General features: G+C 33.6%; 2 protein-coding genes across 2 annotated transcripts; both read left to right on the top strand.

Annotated features, from left to right (window-relative positions):
* Window positions 1–5,242: 5,242 nt before the first annotated feature.
* LOC123203101 (protein NODULATION SIGNALING PATHWAY 2-like) lies at window positions 5,243–7,053 on the top strand. The gene has a single exon (XM_044619279.1). The coding sequence runs from the start codon at window positions 5,412–5,414 to the stop codon at window positions 6,915–6,917; it is 1,506 nt and encodes a 501-aa protein (XP_044475214.1). The 5' UTR covers window positions 5,243–5,411; the 3' UTR covers window positions 6,918–7,053.
* Window positions 7,054–9,941: 2,888 nt separating this feature from the next.
* Window positions 9,942–18,000, top strand: LOC123203649 (probable N-succinyldiaminopimelate aminotransferase DapC). The gene is made up of 2 exons (XM_044620091.1): window positions 9,942–10,213; window positions 16,697–18,000. Exons 1-2 carry the CDS (start codon window positions 9,974–9,976, stop codon window positions 17,846–17,848), a joined length of 1,392 nt encoding a protein of 463 aa, XP_044476026.1. The 5' UTR covers window positions 9,942–9,973; the 3' UTR covers window positions 17,849–18,000.
* Window positions 18,001–18,237: the final 237 nt, after the last annotated feature.

Below are 18,237 nucleotides of genomic sequence, written 5' to 3'. Positions count from 1 at the left end.
ATATTCAAATGTCATAAAAACTTTATTTTATTTTTGGTTTTTAATTCTCAAAAAGATTTAATTTATTTTTTAAAAATTTTATTGAGTCAATAATTGTTATGCGGGTACACTAACCCCTAGACAAGGTCATAGGTCATATCAGACCAAATTTAATATAACTTATTATATTTACAAGTTATATCATGTTAAGACTTGTGATATGATAAGATATGAGTTTTCGGTAGGTTGAACCTAAAGACCCCGATGCAACCCAAACAATTCATAGACACAACATGACTAGTAAAATTTGGGTCGTGCCACTGCATAACGTGTCTTTGACATGTTTATATAGTACATATTTCATAGTAATTATACTTTAAAGTAATGTTTAGTTGTCATATGACAAATATCTGATAGTATATCTAGAATTCTATTGACTTGACACATCAACTAAGTGTATAGATAATTCACACCAAGAGCGTGTAGATAACTCAAGTTGCCTAGATGCATTTGTTACATTAGGCAAATGATTATACACATATCACCTTAATTAATTGGATGGATATGCATACTTAGCAAAACATTCAAACACTATATGCCCCTGGATGATGACAATACCCTCACCACTTGGCCATAAAAGCCAATAAAGGGATAAGGGCAAAGATCTTTCTTATCAATTCGATCATTTTTCACGTTTGTGAATATATTCTTTGAATTCTCTTTAGTTTTTCTATAATAACATTTCAAATTCACTTATTCACCAAAAGCAAGAATACTCTTTGTAATTGTTTTTTGAAAAAACATTTTAAAAAATTAAAAATAGAATAATGAAAATAGGTTTGGCTTAAAGCAACCAAACTTCTTTAAAAATCTCTTGTATTATTATATAATTTTCAACATCAACAAGAGACTCAAAACAAAGAATGGATTCGATCAAGAAAATAATATATAAAAATATAAAATAAAAATGATTTATACAAAGTGAATATCTATAAAAATAATATAGAGGCAAAGACACCTTGGATGGTTAAATCTACGAATAGAATGAGATGTCTTTGTCCCTAGGCTTGAGATTTTCTTGTAAGAAAATTTTTGAGTAAATGGGTTAAATTGTCACTTAAGCATACACAGTTAATTACTTTTTATTAATAATAAGTAATTTTTACTTACAAATTATCATAAAATCCAAATGATTTAAACAATATATATTGTGATATCGTCAAAAATAGTAAAATAATTTACTTGAATTAGTAATGTGACTAAATATGAATGTTCGTCAAATAAACTAATAAGAGATATTGTCGTTAATATTGATGAAGATGAAGAGATGCTTGTTAGAGATGAGAGATTTCTCTTTAATGATTTTTCATATGAGTGTCGTCGTTAAATAGTTACTAAAGTAGGAGGATGAAAACCGAAAGATTTGGAGACGAGAAAAATCACATTTGAAAATTAAAAAAGTTAAAACTATGATAAAATTATAAGTTTTCAAAATTAAAAAAAATTAAATAAAATTATAATTTTTTTAATATTATTAGTAAAATAATAGTTTTACTTTTAACCCTAATAAAAATAAACTTAACAAAAATTAAATTATTGATAAATTTTTAAATTTTTAAAAATTAATAAATATCAATTTAAAATTTTACTATATCTTAAATAGGAGGAGGACTAAATGTCCAAATTAAGACTTAAATTTTTCATGGGCATTAAACATTCTTCTAAAAGCCAAAGCGAAAATTTGTGTACTTAACAATTTTTCTTATGATGGGAAGTACGATCGGTGATGTATAAGTAATTTTAGAGAAGGTGGTGTGAGACGGCGGATCCGGCCGGTGAAGTGAGGTGGTGAAAATGCTGACATTGTCACAGTAAAAAAAAAAAAACCAGACAAAGTGATGGAGTTTACGGAATATATCTTACTGACGTACCGTCAAACGTATTGCTGTCGTACTGAATTTCATTTTGATGGTTTCAAGGCAAATTGATTCGTAAATATCTTTGCTGCTATTTTTTATTATTATTTTTTACATTCTATATAATTTATAGGGAGAGGACTATTTCCCACCAATTTTTGATGCGTTCTCAAAATATCACACAAGTCAGATAAAAATCTAGTTTTCCCATCTATGAGCAGTTAATGTGGATGGTTTTTGTTTCCATAAGGGTAAAATACCCTTGTTAGATGAAATGACAAAAATACCCCTCTACAAAATTCATCCCAAAATTGATGTGAGGGTTTTCCTTCACCCCCTTAGGTTTTAGAAACTAACATTTCACCTTACCTAAAGTTTTTAAACTTTGAAAACTAACATTTTCACCCCCAAATTTAGGGTTTCCAAATTTTTCAAAAAAAACACGGCCCCCCATAACTTTCAAAACTAGCAGTTTCACCCCCATTCTTCAACTTCATCTCTCGACGTCGTCTCCGGCGTAGTCACCTGCCTCCTCCTTCTCCTGGTGCGACGGCGGTGGTGGCCGAAAAAGGAAGAGACGGAGATCTCCTTCTCCTGGTGCACGGTGCGACGAAGAGACGGAGATCTCTTCGTCGCACAATGCACCAGGAGAAGGAGATCTTCGTCTCTTCCTTCTTCGGCCACCACCGCCGTCGCACCAGACGGAGATCTCTTCGTCGCACCACCGTGCGACGAAGAGGTCTCTCTTCGTCGCTCCACCCAGACGACGAAGGACAACTCTTCGTCGCCCTTCGTCGCTCGTCGCGTCGTTCAGATGCTACGACAAAGGACGACGAAGCGTCGTCCTTCATCTGTTCTTCCAGATCTGGATGACGCTTCGTCGTCCAGATCTGGGCGACGAAGGGTCGTCCTTCGTCGTCCTTTGTAGTCAGAGATCTCCCATCGATCGATTGCAGCGGCCGTTGGTGGTGGCCAGAGAAGGAAGCAAACCCTAGGGGGTGAAATTAAACTTTTCAAACTTTGAGGATGGGTTAGTATTACTTTTTAAAACCTGAAGGGGGAAACGGTAAAATTTTAAAGTTTTAATGTTTTAAATAGTAAATGACGATTTTGCCCCTGTTCCTAATTGAAAAAATGGACGGCAGTTTGGTCATGGGTGGGAAAACTGGATTTTCATCTGGCGTGGGTGACATTTTGAATACGCATCAAAAGTTGGGTGGGAAATAGTCCTTCTCCCTAATTTATATTATATTCCCCCAATCATGCATTTTTCTTTCCAGACTCTGAAATTCTGATTATCCGGTTATCATGTCACAGGGTTTATTCATTCGCTTGCAGTTATTAATATTTTGAAATATATAATATATATAATTTGATGTATTATAATATAAATAAAAAATTATAAAATATATCAAATTAATATAATTAATTAATATATTATATAATATAATATAAAATATTAATTAAATTATTTATTATTTAAAAAATTATATTATATAATATAATATTTAATATATGATATATAATATAAAAAATTAGATTTTTGATATACAATATACAATTCAACTATTATACATTTAACTATTACAACGATTGTTTCCTGATTAACAAAAAAGAAAATTATATTAAAATCATTTAACCATATTAACTCACCTGTTGGTCCAAAACCAAAGTTAAGGCAAAGTATTTAATAATATAATAATAACATAAATTATAAAATAACTAATTAAACTATTTTAAAAACATTTATGAGAAATTATAATAAATATGTAAAACTAAATGGTGTTAAGTGAAATGATCTAAAACTTTAAAAATTAAGCAAAATTGCCCTCAATTTGGGAAACGACTAAATTGTCCTTATATATAAACTCCACATTTTCTCTAGATTTATTGTTCAAATTCAGAAAAAAAATTGGATCTCCCATAGGGCGCAACTGGTTTTCGTTTTTTCCATAGACTTTTTGTGTTTTTCGATAATAAAAAATGACAAATAAAGATAGTACATCATCTCACTTCTTATTTGAATCAATTTATTGTTAAGAGTATTAAGATTTGAGGGAAATTTTGAGGTTTAAATATTTTGGGTTTCGATTTTAAACAATGCATAAAATGTTTTGATTCTAGGTTGTTTTACTTGAATTTAGAGGTTGAAATGACGATTTTTTGCCAAAAAATGGGTTAAATCTGTTGACGCTATGGTAATCTCCCACGGGCGCTCATGGGGTGGGGGGAAAATTTAGCGTTTTCAAAATTTTAGGAGAGGGGAAAGAGGGGCGTAGGAAATTTTATACTGAACTGTGAGGCAGTCTGTGAAAACCGTGGGTTGGGTAGAAATTGACTTTTTTAAACTATAGGCTCTTAGGAGACAGACTTTGAACAACTATAACTTTTGATCCGAAAGGAGTTACGGTGTTTCAAGCTCTATAACGACAACCCGCTTCACCAATTGAGCCCAATTTGGAGGCCCAAATAAAACTGTTTCAGTGTGTATTATGCAGTTTTTTTGTTTTACCAAATTTAAGATTTTCAGTTTTTATGATTTTGAGCTTATTTGTAACCGGACTAAACTTTTTTTATATTTAGTTTTCAAATTTGATATCTGTCTCTTTAGTTTTGTGCTTTTTTGGATAAATTTTACGATGTAATTATGAAATTTCAGATCAATTTTTCAATTTTTTTGTTTCAAAGAACGTCTAGTTTTCAAAATTTAGATTTTTTTTTTTCAGATTTTTAAGTGCTTTTTTAATTGTTGACATTTTAGGGTATTTCAATATATCTATTTATTTTTAACATATTATTTAAATCTTTTATATATTTGTGTAATATCAAAACACTCTTCATATTTTTCTAACATTTTATTTAACCTCTAAATTATTATCAAATATCCAAATGTCCTATTTACATGACATACAAAATAGGATTAACAAATAAAATTAAGTTTTGAGTTAAAATTCATATAAATATTTTTTTTTTATGAATTGATTTTTTTTATTTGAATTCAAAAATATGAACTTATTCCTTCCAAATGAACTTATAATAATTGATATTAAGTAAAAATAAGTATTTAAGTGATATAAAAAATATATGTAATGAGAGTGAGAATGAAAGAGCTTATATAAATATAATAAAAATTAATTTTAGTATTTTAAAAAAAATTTAAGATATTTGTATTTAAAAATAAAAAAATAGATATTTTTACGTAATAATGAGGTAAAATAGTTATTTAATTTAACTTCCCTCATTTTTATCTTCGCTATCCAGACGTCCCGTATAAATGTCATAGAGTAGGTGGGTGGAGAGTCTATAAAATGGCAACGGATTTATCTAGAGCCCATCTTATTCTACACTCAATTAAAATTTAATAACTCAATCAATCACTTGCCACCTCAACTGTCTCTTCTTCCAGCTCTTTCCCTCTTCTTTTATGTACACCTAAGTCTCTCATTATAATACCCTAAACTGAACAACCAACACATCCAGATTCACGATCTTATAGCTTCAATTTCGACTTCATCCATGGCTATGGCTATGGCTATGGATTTCGATGACTTCCTTGACCTCCAATTCTCCGGCTACAGCTCAACCACCACCACCACCACCACCACTACTGCCACAACCCCCACCACTTCCGACGACGGCCAACCCTATAACTGGAATGACTGGTCCCCGGTTGTCGATTGGGAGGCTTTATCAGGCGGCCATGAAGATTTTCAGGACCTTATCGATTCAATGATCGACAATTCTGGATTAAACGCTGCTCTAGTTGATAGTGAAACCAGTAACTCCTCCGTTGACACCACCATGGCCGTGGATGAAGAAACCAACGGCGAAGATTTCAAGGGCTTGAGGTTGGTCCATCTCTTGATGGCCGCAGCCGAGGCTCTAACTGGCGTTAACAAGAGCCGTGAATTGGCTCGAGTGATATTGGTTCGGCTCAAGGAGTTGGTGTCCCCAAACAACGGCACCAATATGGAAAGATTGGCGGCGTATTTTACCGACGCCTTGCAAGGTTTAATAGAAGGCTCCAGTGGTGCGCATGGTAAACACCTGATAACCGAAGGGCCGCACCACCATCATCACCGTGACGAACATCATCAAAACGACGTGCTTGCTGCGTTTCAGCTGTTGCAAGACATGTCACCTTATGTAAAGTTCGGCCACTTCACGGCCAATCAGGCGATTCTTGAAGCCGTAGCCAATGACAGGAGAGTCCACATAGTTGACTATGACATAATGGAAGGGATCCAATGGGCTTCCTTAATGCAAGCTTTAGTTTCCAGAAAGGATGGCCCACCAGCCCCACATCTTCGGATCACTGCCGTATCAAGAGGCGGAAGTGGGCGACGGTCAATCGGGACCGTTCAAGAAACAGGTCGCCGTTTGGTTGCATTTGCAGCATCGATTGGTCAACCTTTTTCTTTCCATCAATGCAGGCTGGAGTCTGATGAGACATTTAGACCTTCAACACTAAAATTGGTCAGAGGAGAGACATTGATTGTGAATTGTATGTTACATCTCCCACACTTTAGTTACCGAGCACCTGATTCGATTTCTTCTTTTCTATCGGGAGCCAAGAGCTTAAACCCAAGACTAGTAACTCTAGTGGAAGAAGAGACAGGACCCATTGGAGATGGAGGGTTTGTGGGACGTTTTATGGACTCATTGCATCATTATTCAGCGGTTTATGATTCATTAGAGGCAGGGTTTCCAATGCAGAACCGAGCCCGAGCTTTAGTGGAAAGGGTGTTTTTGGGGCCCCGAATATCCGGGTCATTGGCTCGGATGTACCGAACCCATGGAGGAGAGGAGAGTTGCTCATGGGGTGAGTGGTTGGGTGGGATGGGGTTTAAGCCTGGTGATATAAGTTTTGCCAATCATTGCCAGGCGAAACTATTGTTAGGCGTATTCAATGATGGGTACCGGGTGGAGGAAGCGGCAAATAATAGGCTGGTTTTGGGATGGAAAAGTAGGCGTTTGCTGTCAGCTTCTGTGTGGACTTGTTCGTTGGATTCTGAAGTGTAGAAATTGTTTGTTTCTTTCCGCATTGTAAAAATTGTTTGTTGGTTTGTTTGGTATTACCTTTCTAATAAGCCCACTATTTGTATTGTATAATAAGCGCCAGATCGGCTTTATGTTGATATGAACGGCTTGTACGAAACTGAAGTTTGAGTTTTAAAGAAGGGAAAAAGACTATTTCCCACCTATGTTTTAGTTCTACCTCAAACTTATACCCATGGGAGATGAAAATTCAGTTTTTTTCACTCATGACCAAACTATCGTCTAATTTCTCAATTAGGGGCAAACGTAAAATCGATATTTTACTATTTAAAACCTTAAAACTTTAAAATTTCACCTTTTCCCCTCTTCAGGTTTTAAAAACTGACAACTAAACTCATCCTCAAAGTTTAAAAAGTTTAGATTTCATCCCTAGGGTTTGCTTCCTTCTCTAGCCACCACCGACGGCCGATGCATTCCACTGATCTCGCATCTCTGACTACAAAGGATGACAAAGGACAACCCTTCGTCGCCTAAATCTGGACAATGAAGCGTCGTCAGATCTGGAAGAGTATACGACGTCCGGGTGGAGCGACGAAGAGAGACCGTTGCATCGTGTGATGAAGAGATCTCCGTCTCTTCGTCGCACCGTGCAATAAGAAGGTCAAGATCTCTTCGTCACACCATCGTCGTCCCACCAAAAGAAGGAAGAGGTTGGTGATGACGTCGGAAGATGAAATTGAAGAATGGGGGTGAAACTGCTATTTTTGAAAGTTATAGGGGACAACTACGTTTTGAAAAATATGGAAACCCTAGGTTTGGGGGTGAAAATATTAGTTTTCAAAGTTTAAAAACTTTGGTGAAAGATGAAATGTTAGTTTCAAAAACCTAAGGGGGGTGAAAAGTAATAACTTTATAACTTTTAAATATAAACAGTAAAATATTGATTTTGCCCCTGTCCCTAACTGAGAAATTGGATAACAGTTTGGTCATGAGTAAGAAAACTAGATTTTCATCTCTCGTGGTTATGAGTTTGAGATAGACCTAAAAAATGGGTGGGAAATAGTCCTTTTCCCTTTAAAGAACAATTATGCTTATGCTTTGATGGGTGCATACATTGGTTGTAAGCCGTATCATATTCTAGCCGATCATTATAATAACAAACAAATTATATATTTTAACTTATTTAATATAATAATTATAAATTTAATCACTATTTAATCAGCTATTCCAAATGGGATCTTTTGAAGCAAAACATTGAAAGCTTTTAAAATTATTTGGGTCCACGACCAGGCCAGTTATCATTTCTTTTAGTTTTGATTAGTGTTTGGTATGGTATGGTATGGTACGGTTGATGTCATCTTAGATTAAATATGATTAATTCCATAAAAATTATCATATGAATTCCAATAATATTATTTGTTGGCAAATCGCTTTCTTCTTTTGCCTCATCATGTTGAAGATTCCTCAGAATGTACCTTTCAATACAAATTGTATATTAATTTTGTTTGTCAACTATAACAAGATTATTGAATCCTCTTTACAACTAATTATGTCACCTAAAAAGTTCCCTCCTGTTATTCATCCTTAAAATGACACCCTATTTTCTTTATTATTTATGTTTTCATTATTGCAATTTATACACACCTAATGCTTTGTTTTTTTAATCAAATTTTTGTTCTAGAAACCATAATTTATTATTTATCGTATAATAAGTAATATTTTTTATATATTTTTTAATATATAATTTAAATATATAGATGATATATTATAATATGATTAGATATTATTTTATCTTTAATTTAAAATTATTTAATCATATAATGATACATCTGTATATCTAAATTATGTACAAAAAATATTTATGTAGAGTTTTATTGTAATTAAAAAGTTTAACAAATTTAATAGGGGTGTATGTAGCCCTTAGCCTTCCAATCTAACGATGTAGAATCCATTTCCCCTGCCTGCCCCATATGATAATTATATTAATTTGTTGATGCATAAATTCAATTAAAATCAATACATCAAATGAATTGAATATGCAATTCCATAAATTCTCTCCTATATTCTTTCTTTATTTTTTATGATCAAGAGTTATGAAAGAAAAATGTGAAAAAACTATTAGAATGAAAGACATCTATTGGCCCTATAATAAAATCAAAAGTTTAATCTAGAGATAGATTTGAATTATTGCTCTTATTTTTTAGATCATATGTTTTTACTACTTAAACTATCTCTAAAAATCTTCTGCAATATATATATATTATAAGTCATTCCAAATTTTGATTTTTGTTACAAGTTTTGAGTAAGTTTAGGTAGATTAATTGAAGTTTTAACTCGTAATCTTTTGAGTTAAGTTGATAACATATTATCTGTATATCCAAATTATTTATCAAAAACATATATATATAGCATTGCTCTTTGTATTACTAGGTAAAAGAGACTTTGAAAGAATTAATTTATTTGCCACTAAATACCTCTCGGGTGGGCAGACACGTAAGTCAAATGGGTATCGTAATAAAAACTCAACAATGGGCCTAAATGGCATGTTACTTACTTGATGGGTTTGTTTGTGTAATCAAGAGTTTAAATTTGATTTTACTTAATTCTAGTTTCTAGTTCAAGATTAGGTTATTATAAATAGGGATTTGATATTTTCATAGTTTTGAACAATAAAATTTACCATAAAACTATATGTATCAATTTTGAGTACAAAATAAGTATACATTTGATTACATAAATAGATATACATTTGATATATATCATAAACTGATTGGATGATTTAGAATCAATGATAAAGTAATATCTAATTATATGATGATATATTATATATATATATATGTGTGTGTGTGTATTTATGTACTAAAAAATAATACACATAGCATCGTTCTAAAATTTATGAAAGTTATTCAAGTGAAGGAGATAGCTTCATAAATTTGACTTTTGGAAAACTTGAACTTTTTAAGGAACCATTAATCAAAGATTTACAGTCACAAGCCCATTATCTAAAGTTTGGCCCAGTCCTGCCTTCAAAAACGCAGCAGGAAACCAGCCGCCCTAACCCCCTACAAATTTTCTTAGTCATGCAGAGTCAGTGTACCTGGACAAGTTCTGACATGCTTAAACCCTACTCCTTGAGGACTTTTACTTCGACATTGCATTCATTTTCTAAGCATTTTTGTATAAATACTCCTACGCGTACTCAAATTAAAAGAGCCACCAGGTGCCCATCTCTCATGGCAAATCTGTCCAGCGTTTCGACTCAGAAAGATGCCGTTTTGGAACAAAATGTGTCGACCCAGAGCGGTAATCGGCCCGTAGAGGTATTTCCAGTTGTTAATTTCTTGATGTTAGTTCGTTTTCAGCTGCTCTGAAGTGGGTTTGAGCTAATTTTTAATTTTATTTGTTAGATTTCACTTTTGCCATAATTTAAGATTGGTGTTTAGTGTTTCTTTGCGTTGGGTTAATAGTTTGTATAGGCGTACGTCTTCATAGTGCATTCGATTTGGGCGAGAAGATAGTTTGAATTTAATTAAATGATTTTTGTATTCCTAGACTTGAAGATTGTCATTATTTATGTGGCTGTTTCTTTGAACTTGTTAAATTTTGCCAATTGATTCTATATTTTTTGGCTATCAATGTTCTTTTGCTCGAATTATTTTTAATCAAAGCTTTAACTCAAGGGGAAGCAACCTGTACTATTTGCTTCAGCTTGTGAATTTTATTTGATTGGCACTGCATAGAGTTGCACGTTAAGAGTAGTAATTGTTGTTTTATGTTTGTGTGAATTTATGATGAAGAGGGACCCGATTCGATAATTATCTTTATATTTCAAATGATGCAATTGTACATTCTTATATCAGAGTCTTTGCTGAGTTCATGCCTCCTCTTTCCCGTTAACAAAATATTTTAGTCTCAAGATGGAAATTATTAAGGCTTGGCATATACGTTTTACGCAGTGTATAAAGTTGACAACTTTTGCTATTTTGGTGGTGCCTAAGTAGAAATATGAAGATATTGGAAGCTTGTGCTATTATAGATGTTTTCTCCATATCCATCTTTGAATCAGTTATACTTATGCTGCATGATATATAAATGTCTATTTGTATGCTTGTAAATGGGATAAAAATTGGGTTTTTTTTTTTCTTAAGTGGATTATAGTTTTTGCGCTCTGTTATTCTGGCTTCCCTTATATTGCTTTTAGATGAGGATTTGGATTATGTTCTTCAAAACTGAGTGTACATTCATTTACAAGTGTCATGAGCCCCATGCAACCAGGGCATAGTTCTTGCAAGTTAAGATGCCATTTAGCTTTCACTGGTTATTTTCTGTAGCCATTTGACTTTGTCAAAAATGCAACATGCCTCTTTTACTTTTCTCCTTTTTATAATTATGTTGTGTTATCAATACTATAATCTTGTACAGAGATCTATTTCTCGCTTTCCTTGTTGAACCCAATTCAAGATAACCACTTTGAGCTTTTCTCAGTTTTATGAATGTTGTTTGTATTCTGGGCAAAGGAAAAACTTCAACATAGTTCTGTCTATGTCAATTGAAGATTGCATATAATTTTTTGTAAATATCCCTGAATAATTTCTTCCTATTATCACTGGATTTCATCGTATTATAACTTGATTGATTAGAAATTGTTGATTGTTAATTACTTGCACTGATTGTATTCTATACCTATATATTGCATGTAAATCATTTAGTAAAAATATAAAAAATAATTATTTTCTCTATTGAATTTTGTATTGATATCTAAGTCAATGATACCTTGAAAGTAGCCATTGAAGAGCACCCACTGAAGAAATTGTCACTGGAAAAGTTGGAAATTATTTTCAGACTCAGAGGGAGCCGTCAAAGAGCACCCACTGAAGAAGCTGAAAATTTCTTCTAGAGCCAAGATCCTATCAACTGTTGTTGTCATGTGCTTTTGCACTTGCCGCTACATGCGTTGGTTGTTGTCTTGATCAAATGTTGTGTCAAATTATTTACTTTTTTTTTCTTATTTTCATTCTTGGTATCATCTTTAATTTCTACACATTTAAAGGAATCTGAGAGCTAGGTTACATGCAAATTTTGTATTGTCGCTAACAAATAAAACAACAAAATTGACAATTTCGTGCTATCACCATCAACAACTTCAACAAGTTTTCGATATTGATCTCTTGTCATTCAATGCCTGACGCTATCATTCATATCGTTGCTAGAAAAGCTTCATATCATTGACATTTGCCATCATCATCAACTTCAATCAACTATTTGCCAAAAAAGAGTGTCGATCTCTTGTTGGAACATCACTCTTTCACCCTCATTAACAACCTCTTCATCGAACGCCGAAGTTTTTGTCCGACCTGGCGGATTGTGTCACGACTTCAAGTTGCTCATTATCATCATTGTTGATCTAATCATTGATTTGCCTGTCCTCAAACGAAATGGAGTTGTTCGATATGGCTTCATTGGACGAGTCTTGTAGATTTGAAAGTTTCACCATTTTATTTTCTTCTTGAATCGAGAATTTGTTTCTTGAAAGAGAGAACAAGAGAAAGAAAATGATCAATCAACCTAACCTATTTCCTCTTTGTTTTGGAATCATTCATACAAAGTATGAGACATCCTTGTATATTCTAAAAAGAGATCGTATTTCTTTGAATTCCACTTTGCTATTGGAATTTGATCGAACATGATGAAATTTGTTGATGATATATTGCATGTGTTAGAGAATGTCAACACATGAATAACTCAATTGGAGATACAAACCTGCAAATTGGAGATTTCTATTGATGATTTGAAGAAATTGATAAGGAACAATCATGAAAGTACTGATGGAAAAATGAGAGTTATGGAAAATATTCTAAGAGAGATCCAATCAAGGGTTCTAAAGGATGAGCAAGAAAAAGAGTCTATTTCTTCCAGTGAAACAAAGACTAATGATGATGCTTCAAAAATAGTCTCGTCATTCGTCACAACCATAAATAATAAAGGTAAGGTTTTAAATACATTTGCACCTGTTTCAAATAGTACGTGGATAATTGATTCTGATGCGACATATCATATGATAGTTGATTTTAGACATCTCTCACGACTTAAATGCTCTTTACAACAAAATTTTTTCCCACTGCCAATAGTAACACAACCTAAGTTATTGGGGAAGGATCCTTAACCCTTATTGATACTCTAAATTTAGAATTTGTTTTAATTTTACCATCATTAGATTATAATCTTGTGTTAGTTTTCCAACTAACAAGGGCCTTGTCTTGCGTTATTTTTTTCGCCTAATTGGAGAAAATGAAATATAAGATATGGTTGTGGCATCGACAATTGGGGCATGCTTCCTTTAGTTATATTAAAGAAGTTATCTCCTAGTACCAAGTTTAATGTTTCCCATTTACATTTATGAACTTGCAAAAAGTCATTGTACATATTCTCCTTCAAGTTTAAATAAATGTCCAAGCTCATTTATGTTTATTCATTTTGATGTCTGAGGACCTTCCAAAGTTCCAACCTTGGGTGGATGTCAATGGTTTGTTACTTTTATTGATGACTGTATTAGGAAAACTTGGTTTTTCCTAATGAAAACAAAAGGAAAAGTGAACTTGTTTTAGAAATTTCATTAAATAGTTAGTAATCAGTACAATGCAAAGGTACAAGTTCTTTGTAGTAAGTATTAGATTTATGATTTTCAATAATACCTGGAAACACATGGAATGATTATCAAACCACATGTTATAACATACCTTGGCAAAATGGAGTGGTCAAGCAAAAAAATTGACATTTTTGAGAGTTTGTGCAAACATCATTAATGGAAGCTCATATGCATTTATCATATTGGAGAGAAGTGTTTACTTTCGCAATATACTTAATTAATTGAGTTCTTGCCAACTCTCGACTTTTGCACACCATTCTTGACTCTCAGTGATGCTATTATTGCTCCAAATGTTCCAAATTCAACTCCTCATGTTTTTTGTTGTGTTGCTTTCATTCACCTTCATAAGCATCAATGTAACAAGTTAACTCCTAGAGTATTGCTATATGTTTTTCTTGGATATGTTATGCTTCAAAAAGGATATCGATGTTTCCATCTCCCAAGTTGTAGATTGTTTATCACAATAGCTGTGAAATTTCATGAAGATTCGATATATTTTTTGTTTAAGCTCAAACTTAAAGAGGAGTGTCTTAGGGAAATTTTAGACTTTGGACTATTAAAGTTATCACATCTCTAAAGAAAATAGATCTCCAAAAATTATCGCCAAGTAAAATGTAGATTTTCAGGACTTATTAATCAAAATATAAGTACCTTGGATGAGAGTAGTATAGCATTAGACGACCAAAGGGGTAATGAACATTCAGAAGTAGAAGGTGTGATTCCTCTTTTGACAACTGTTGAATCTTTGGAGTCAAACTTTTTTGTTAATACACTTGACCAAACAAAAAAACACTAATTGAGGAATGGCTTTGATTAACTTTCTAAGCCAATTAAAAGACAATTACCACAACATCACACTAAAGGTATTCTTAAAACTACATATGAAAACTAACCTTTCTAGCAAAGTTAAATATTCTATGAGTAATTTTGTGTCATATCATCGTCTCTTATAATCAAATAAGTCATTTGTAAATCAAATATCTTTTGTAGCTATTCTTAATAGTGTGCAAGATGTCTTAGTTGATCCCAAGTGAAAAACTTCTATGAATAAGGACATGAAGTTCTTACAAAAAAATTTGAGAATTTGTTGGTTGCTCATCAGGGAAGAAACTAGTAGATTGTTGATGGATTTAAACTGTGAAGTACAAAGCATATGACATGGTGTAATGCTTTAAACCAAGATTAGTTGCTAAAGGGGACACCTAAACTTATAGGATTGACTATACAAAGACGTTTGCACCTATTGTCAAAATCAACATGGTTCAAGCATTGCAATAAGTGACTACATACTTGGATTGACCATTACAATAATTTGATGTAAAGAATGCCTTTCTACATGGTGAATTATTTGAAGAAGTTTACATGGATTTCCTACCAAGATGTGTGGTACTAGTAAAACATAGTCAGAGGGTGTGCAAATGCAAACTAAAGAAATCAAAGTATGGCTTGAAACAATCTCCCAAAGCTTGGTTCGAAAGGTTCACAAACTCAATGATAGATTTTGGATACCATCACAGTAATTCAAATTATACTCTATTCTTGAATAAACGAAGGGAAATAAACAATGTACTCATTGTTTGTGTGGATGATATGGTTGTCATAAGGGATGATTTGGTAGAGAGGGCCTATAGAGACACTTATCTAAACAATTTGAAATGAAGGATTTAGGCTCTTTGAAATACTTTTCTGGGATTGAAGTTTCAATCAGTTGAAGGAATCTTTCTATCCCAAAGAAGTATGTGATATGACTTTGAGAGAACTATGCCTCAAGAGCTAGTTATTGAAATTGGAGAGCCTAAAGTTGTATAAATCTCATATTAGAAGTCCATACTTTCCAATATGGGATCCAAGTTTTATACCATCACGCTTTGTAGCCTTGGCGCCCATGCGGGCTAGTATGCGCTAGCTCCCTGCCAATCTTGGGCGAACAATGCAATATCGACGTCACCTCCTGCGCTGCAAGATTGCAAATGAGAGATGTGGTGATGATTCTGATACCAAATGATATGAACCTTGGGAGAACCATACCTTAAAAACTAGCTATTGAAATTGGAGAGCGTAAGACCATATAAATCTCATACTAGAAGTTCATATTTTCTAATGTAAGATTCAAATCTCATATTTTGTATTTGAGATCCTAACAGTATGTCTTAGATCTTTTATCTTTTAGAGGAAACAAAGATGTTAGAATGTCAACCAATTGATACATCAATAAAAGAAGGTTTGAAGTTAAGTGTTGAACCTAATCAAGTTTTTGCTAACAAAAGGAGGTTTCAAAGACTTGTGGGGAGACTAATGTATATGTTTCACATAAGGTTGGATCTTGATTTTGCACTAGGTGTTGTTAATCAATATTTGTGTAATCCTAGAGAACAACATATGAATGTAGTCATGCACATCGTATGATATCTAAAGCCTACTCCTAGAAAGGTAATTTTGTTTATCAAGAAGACAAATTTCCAATGCATAGAAGAGTGTATAGATGCTGACTGTGTAGATGATGGACGATTCACTTTAGGTTACTTTACTTTTGTGGTGGTAATTTGGTTACATAGAGAAGTAAGAAACAAAATATTGTTGCCATTCTAGCATTAAAACTTAATTTAGAGGTATGACACTCGGACTATGTGAAATATTTTGGCTACAATTCCTCTTGCAAGACTTGGGTTACTCATCTGGGCTCCTAATTTAGTTGTATTGTGACAATAAAGTTACATTTGACAGTGCACATAATCCTAAGCATGTTGAGGTGGACAAATTCTTTATTAAGGAGAAACTCAATGGAAAATTTTTGGAGTTACCTAAGATCTAATCAGAAGGCCAGTTAGTTGATACTCTTACCAAAGTAGTCTCAAGTCGATCATTTGCAAGATTTTTAAACAAGTTGAGCATCAGTGACATCTATGCACCAATTTGAGAGAAAGTGTTATCGGATTTCTATTATCAAACTTGACTGACTAGGAAATTGTTGATTGTATATTAATTGCATTGATTGTATGTTATTACTTATATATTGGATGTAAATCATTCAGTAAATATATGAGAACGAGAATTATTTTATCTATTAAATTTCGAGTCTGTCGACTGAATAAGTAGAAGGTTGTGACCTTTTGTTCTTAGTGTTTCATTCTTGTAATAAGTTGCTCTCCCTTGTCAGGTAGCTAAGCGCTTGGAAAAATTCAAAACGACAATATTTACACAAATGAGTATGCTTGCCATCAAACACGGAGCTATAAATCTTGGCCAGGGATTCCCCAACTTTGATGGTCCAGAGTTTGTTAAAGAAGCAGCAATTCAGGCTATTAATGATGGTAAAAACCAATATGCCCGTGGATTTGGAATTCCAGAGTTTAATGCTGCAATTGCTGCCAGGTTTAAGAAAGATACTGGACTGGTGGTGGACCCTGAAAAGGAAGTTACTGTTACCTCTGGATGCACGGAGGCCATTGCTGCAACTATATTAGGTTTGATCAATCCCGGTGATGAGGTGATCCTTTTTGCTCCTTTTTACGATTCTTATGAAGCCACCCTCTCCATGGCTGGTGCAAAAATCAAATGCATCACATTGCGCCCTCCTGATTTCGCTATCCCCATTAATGAGCTCAAGTCCACAATCTCAAAGAATACTCGTGCAATTCTTATGAACACGCCACATAACCCCACTGGAAAGATGTTCACTCGGGAAGAACTTGATATTATTGCATCCCTTTGCATTGAGAATGATGTGTTGGTCTTTTCTGATGAAGTCTATGACAAGTTGGCATTTGAAATGGATCACATCTCTATAGCCTCTCTTCCTGGAATGTTTGAGAGGACTGTAACAATGAATTCCTTGGGGAAGACCTTCTCTTTAACAGGGTGGAAGATCGGTTGGGCAATAGCACCTCCACATCTGACATGGGGAGTGAGGCAGGCACACTCTTTTCTTACTTTTGCTACATCCACTCCAATGCAGTGGGCAGCTACAGCTGCTCTTAACGCCCCAGACTCGTACTATGTGGAGCTAAAGAAGGATTATATGGCTAAGAAGGCAATTTTGGTGGAAGGCTTGACTGCTGTTGGTTTCAAGGTATTCCCATCAAGTGGCACGTACTTTGTGGTTGTAGATCACACTCCCTTTGGGCTGGAAAATGATATCGAATTTTGCGAATATCTGATCAAGGAAGTCGGTGTAGTGGCAATTCCAACTAGTGTTTTTTACTTGAACCCGGAGGAGGGGAAGAATTTGGTCAGGTTTACCTTTTGCAAAGATGAAGGAACTTTGAGGAGTGCAGTTGAGAGGATGAAGGAGAAGCTGAAGAAAAAGTGACAGCATTTATGTTAGTCGGATTCAGTCATGTCAGAGTATAAGAATGTTTCTCCTTCTAATGCTTAGCATTTCCAGGTTTGAGGTAATTGTTATCATTCCCAGGAGAATGAATTTTATTTAAATAAATAGAATTCTGCTTTCTGTATCTTTAATCAACATGTAATGGTTGTTGTTTAAGTGTTTATGATCTCTAAATTTGCTTACAAAAAGAGCCAAAAAATAAAGAAAGTTGGTTCTGTATTCTTGAAATTGAAAAGACAAATGGGACTCAAGATATATGACAAATGCAATCCGTTGTATCCATGTGATTGCGCAGATTATGATTGATTATGGTTATAATTAAAAATTATTAGAAAAATTTAAGAACATGGATCTTAATACATGGTGGC

The sequence above is a fragment of the Mangifera indica genome, chromosome 19, assembly GCF_011075055.1.
Source record: "Mangifera indica cultivar Alphonso chromosome 19, CATAS_Mindica_2.1, whole genome shotgun sequence".
NCBI lineage: Eukaryota > Viridiplantae > Streptophyta > Magnoliopsida > Sapindales > Anacardiaceae > Mangifera > Mangifera indica.
This window is presented reverse-complemented; position numbering and strand designations above follow the sequence as displayed.

Excerpts from the sequence above, each read along its gene's own strand:
- LOC123203101 (XM_044619279.1), top strand. The coding sequence starts at position 5,412 with ATGGCTATGGCTATGGCTATGGATTTCGATGACTTCCTTGACCTCCAA.
- LOC123203649 (XM_044620091.1), top strand. The coding sequence starts at position 9,974 with ATGCAGAGTCAGTGTACCTGGACAAGTTCTGACATGCTTAAACCCTAC. Across the intron at positions 10,214-16,696 it reads GCGGTAATCGGCCCGTAGAG|GTAGCTAAGCGCTTGGAAAA; the intron begins GTATTTCCAGTT and ends CTCCCTTGTCAG.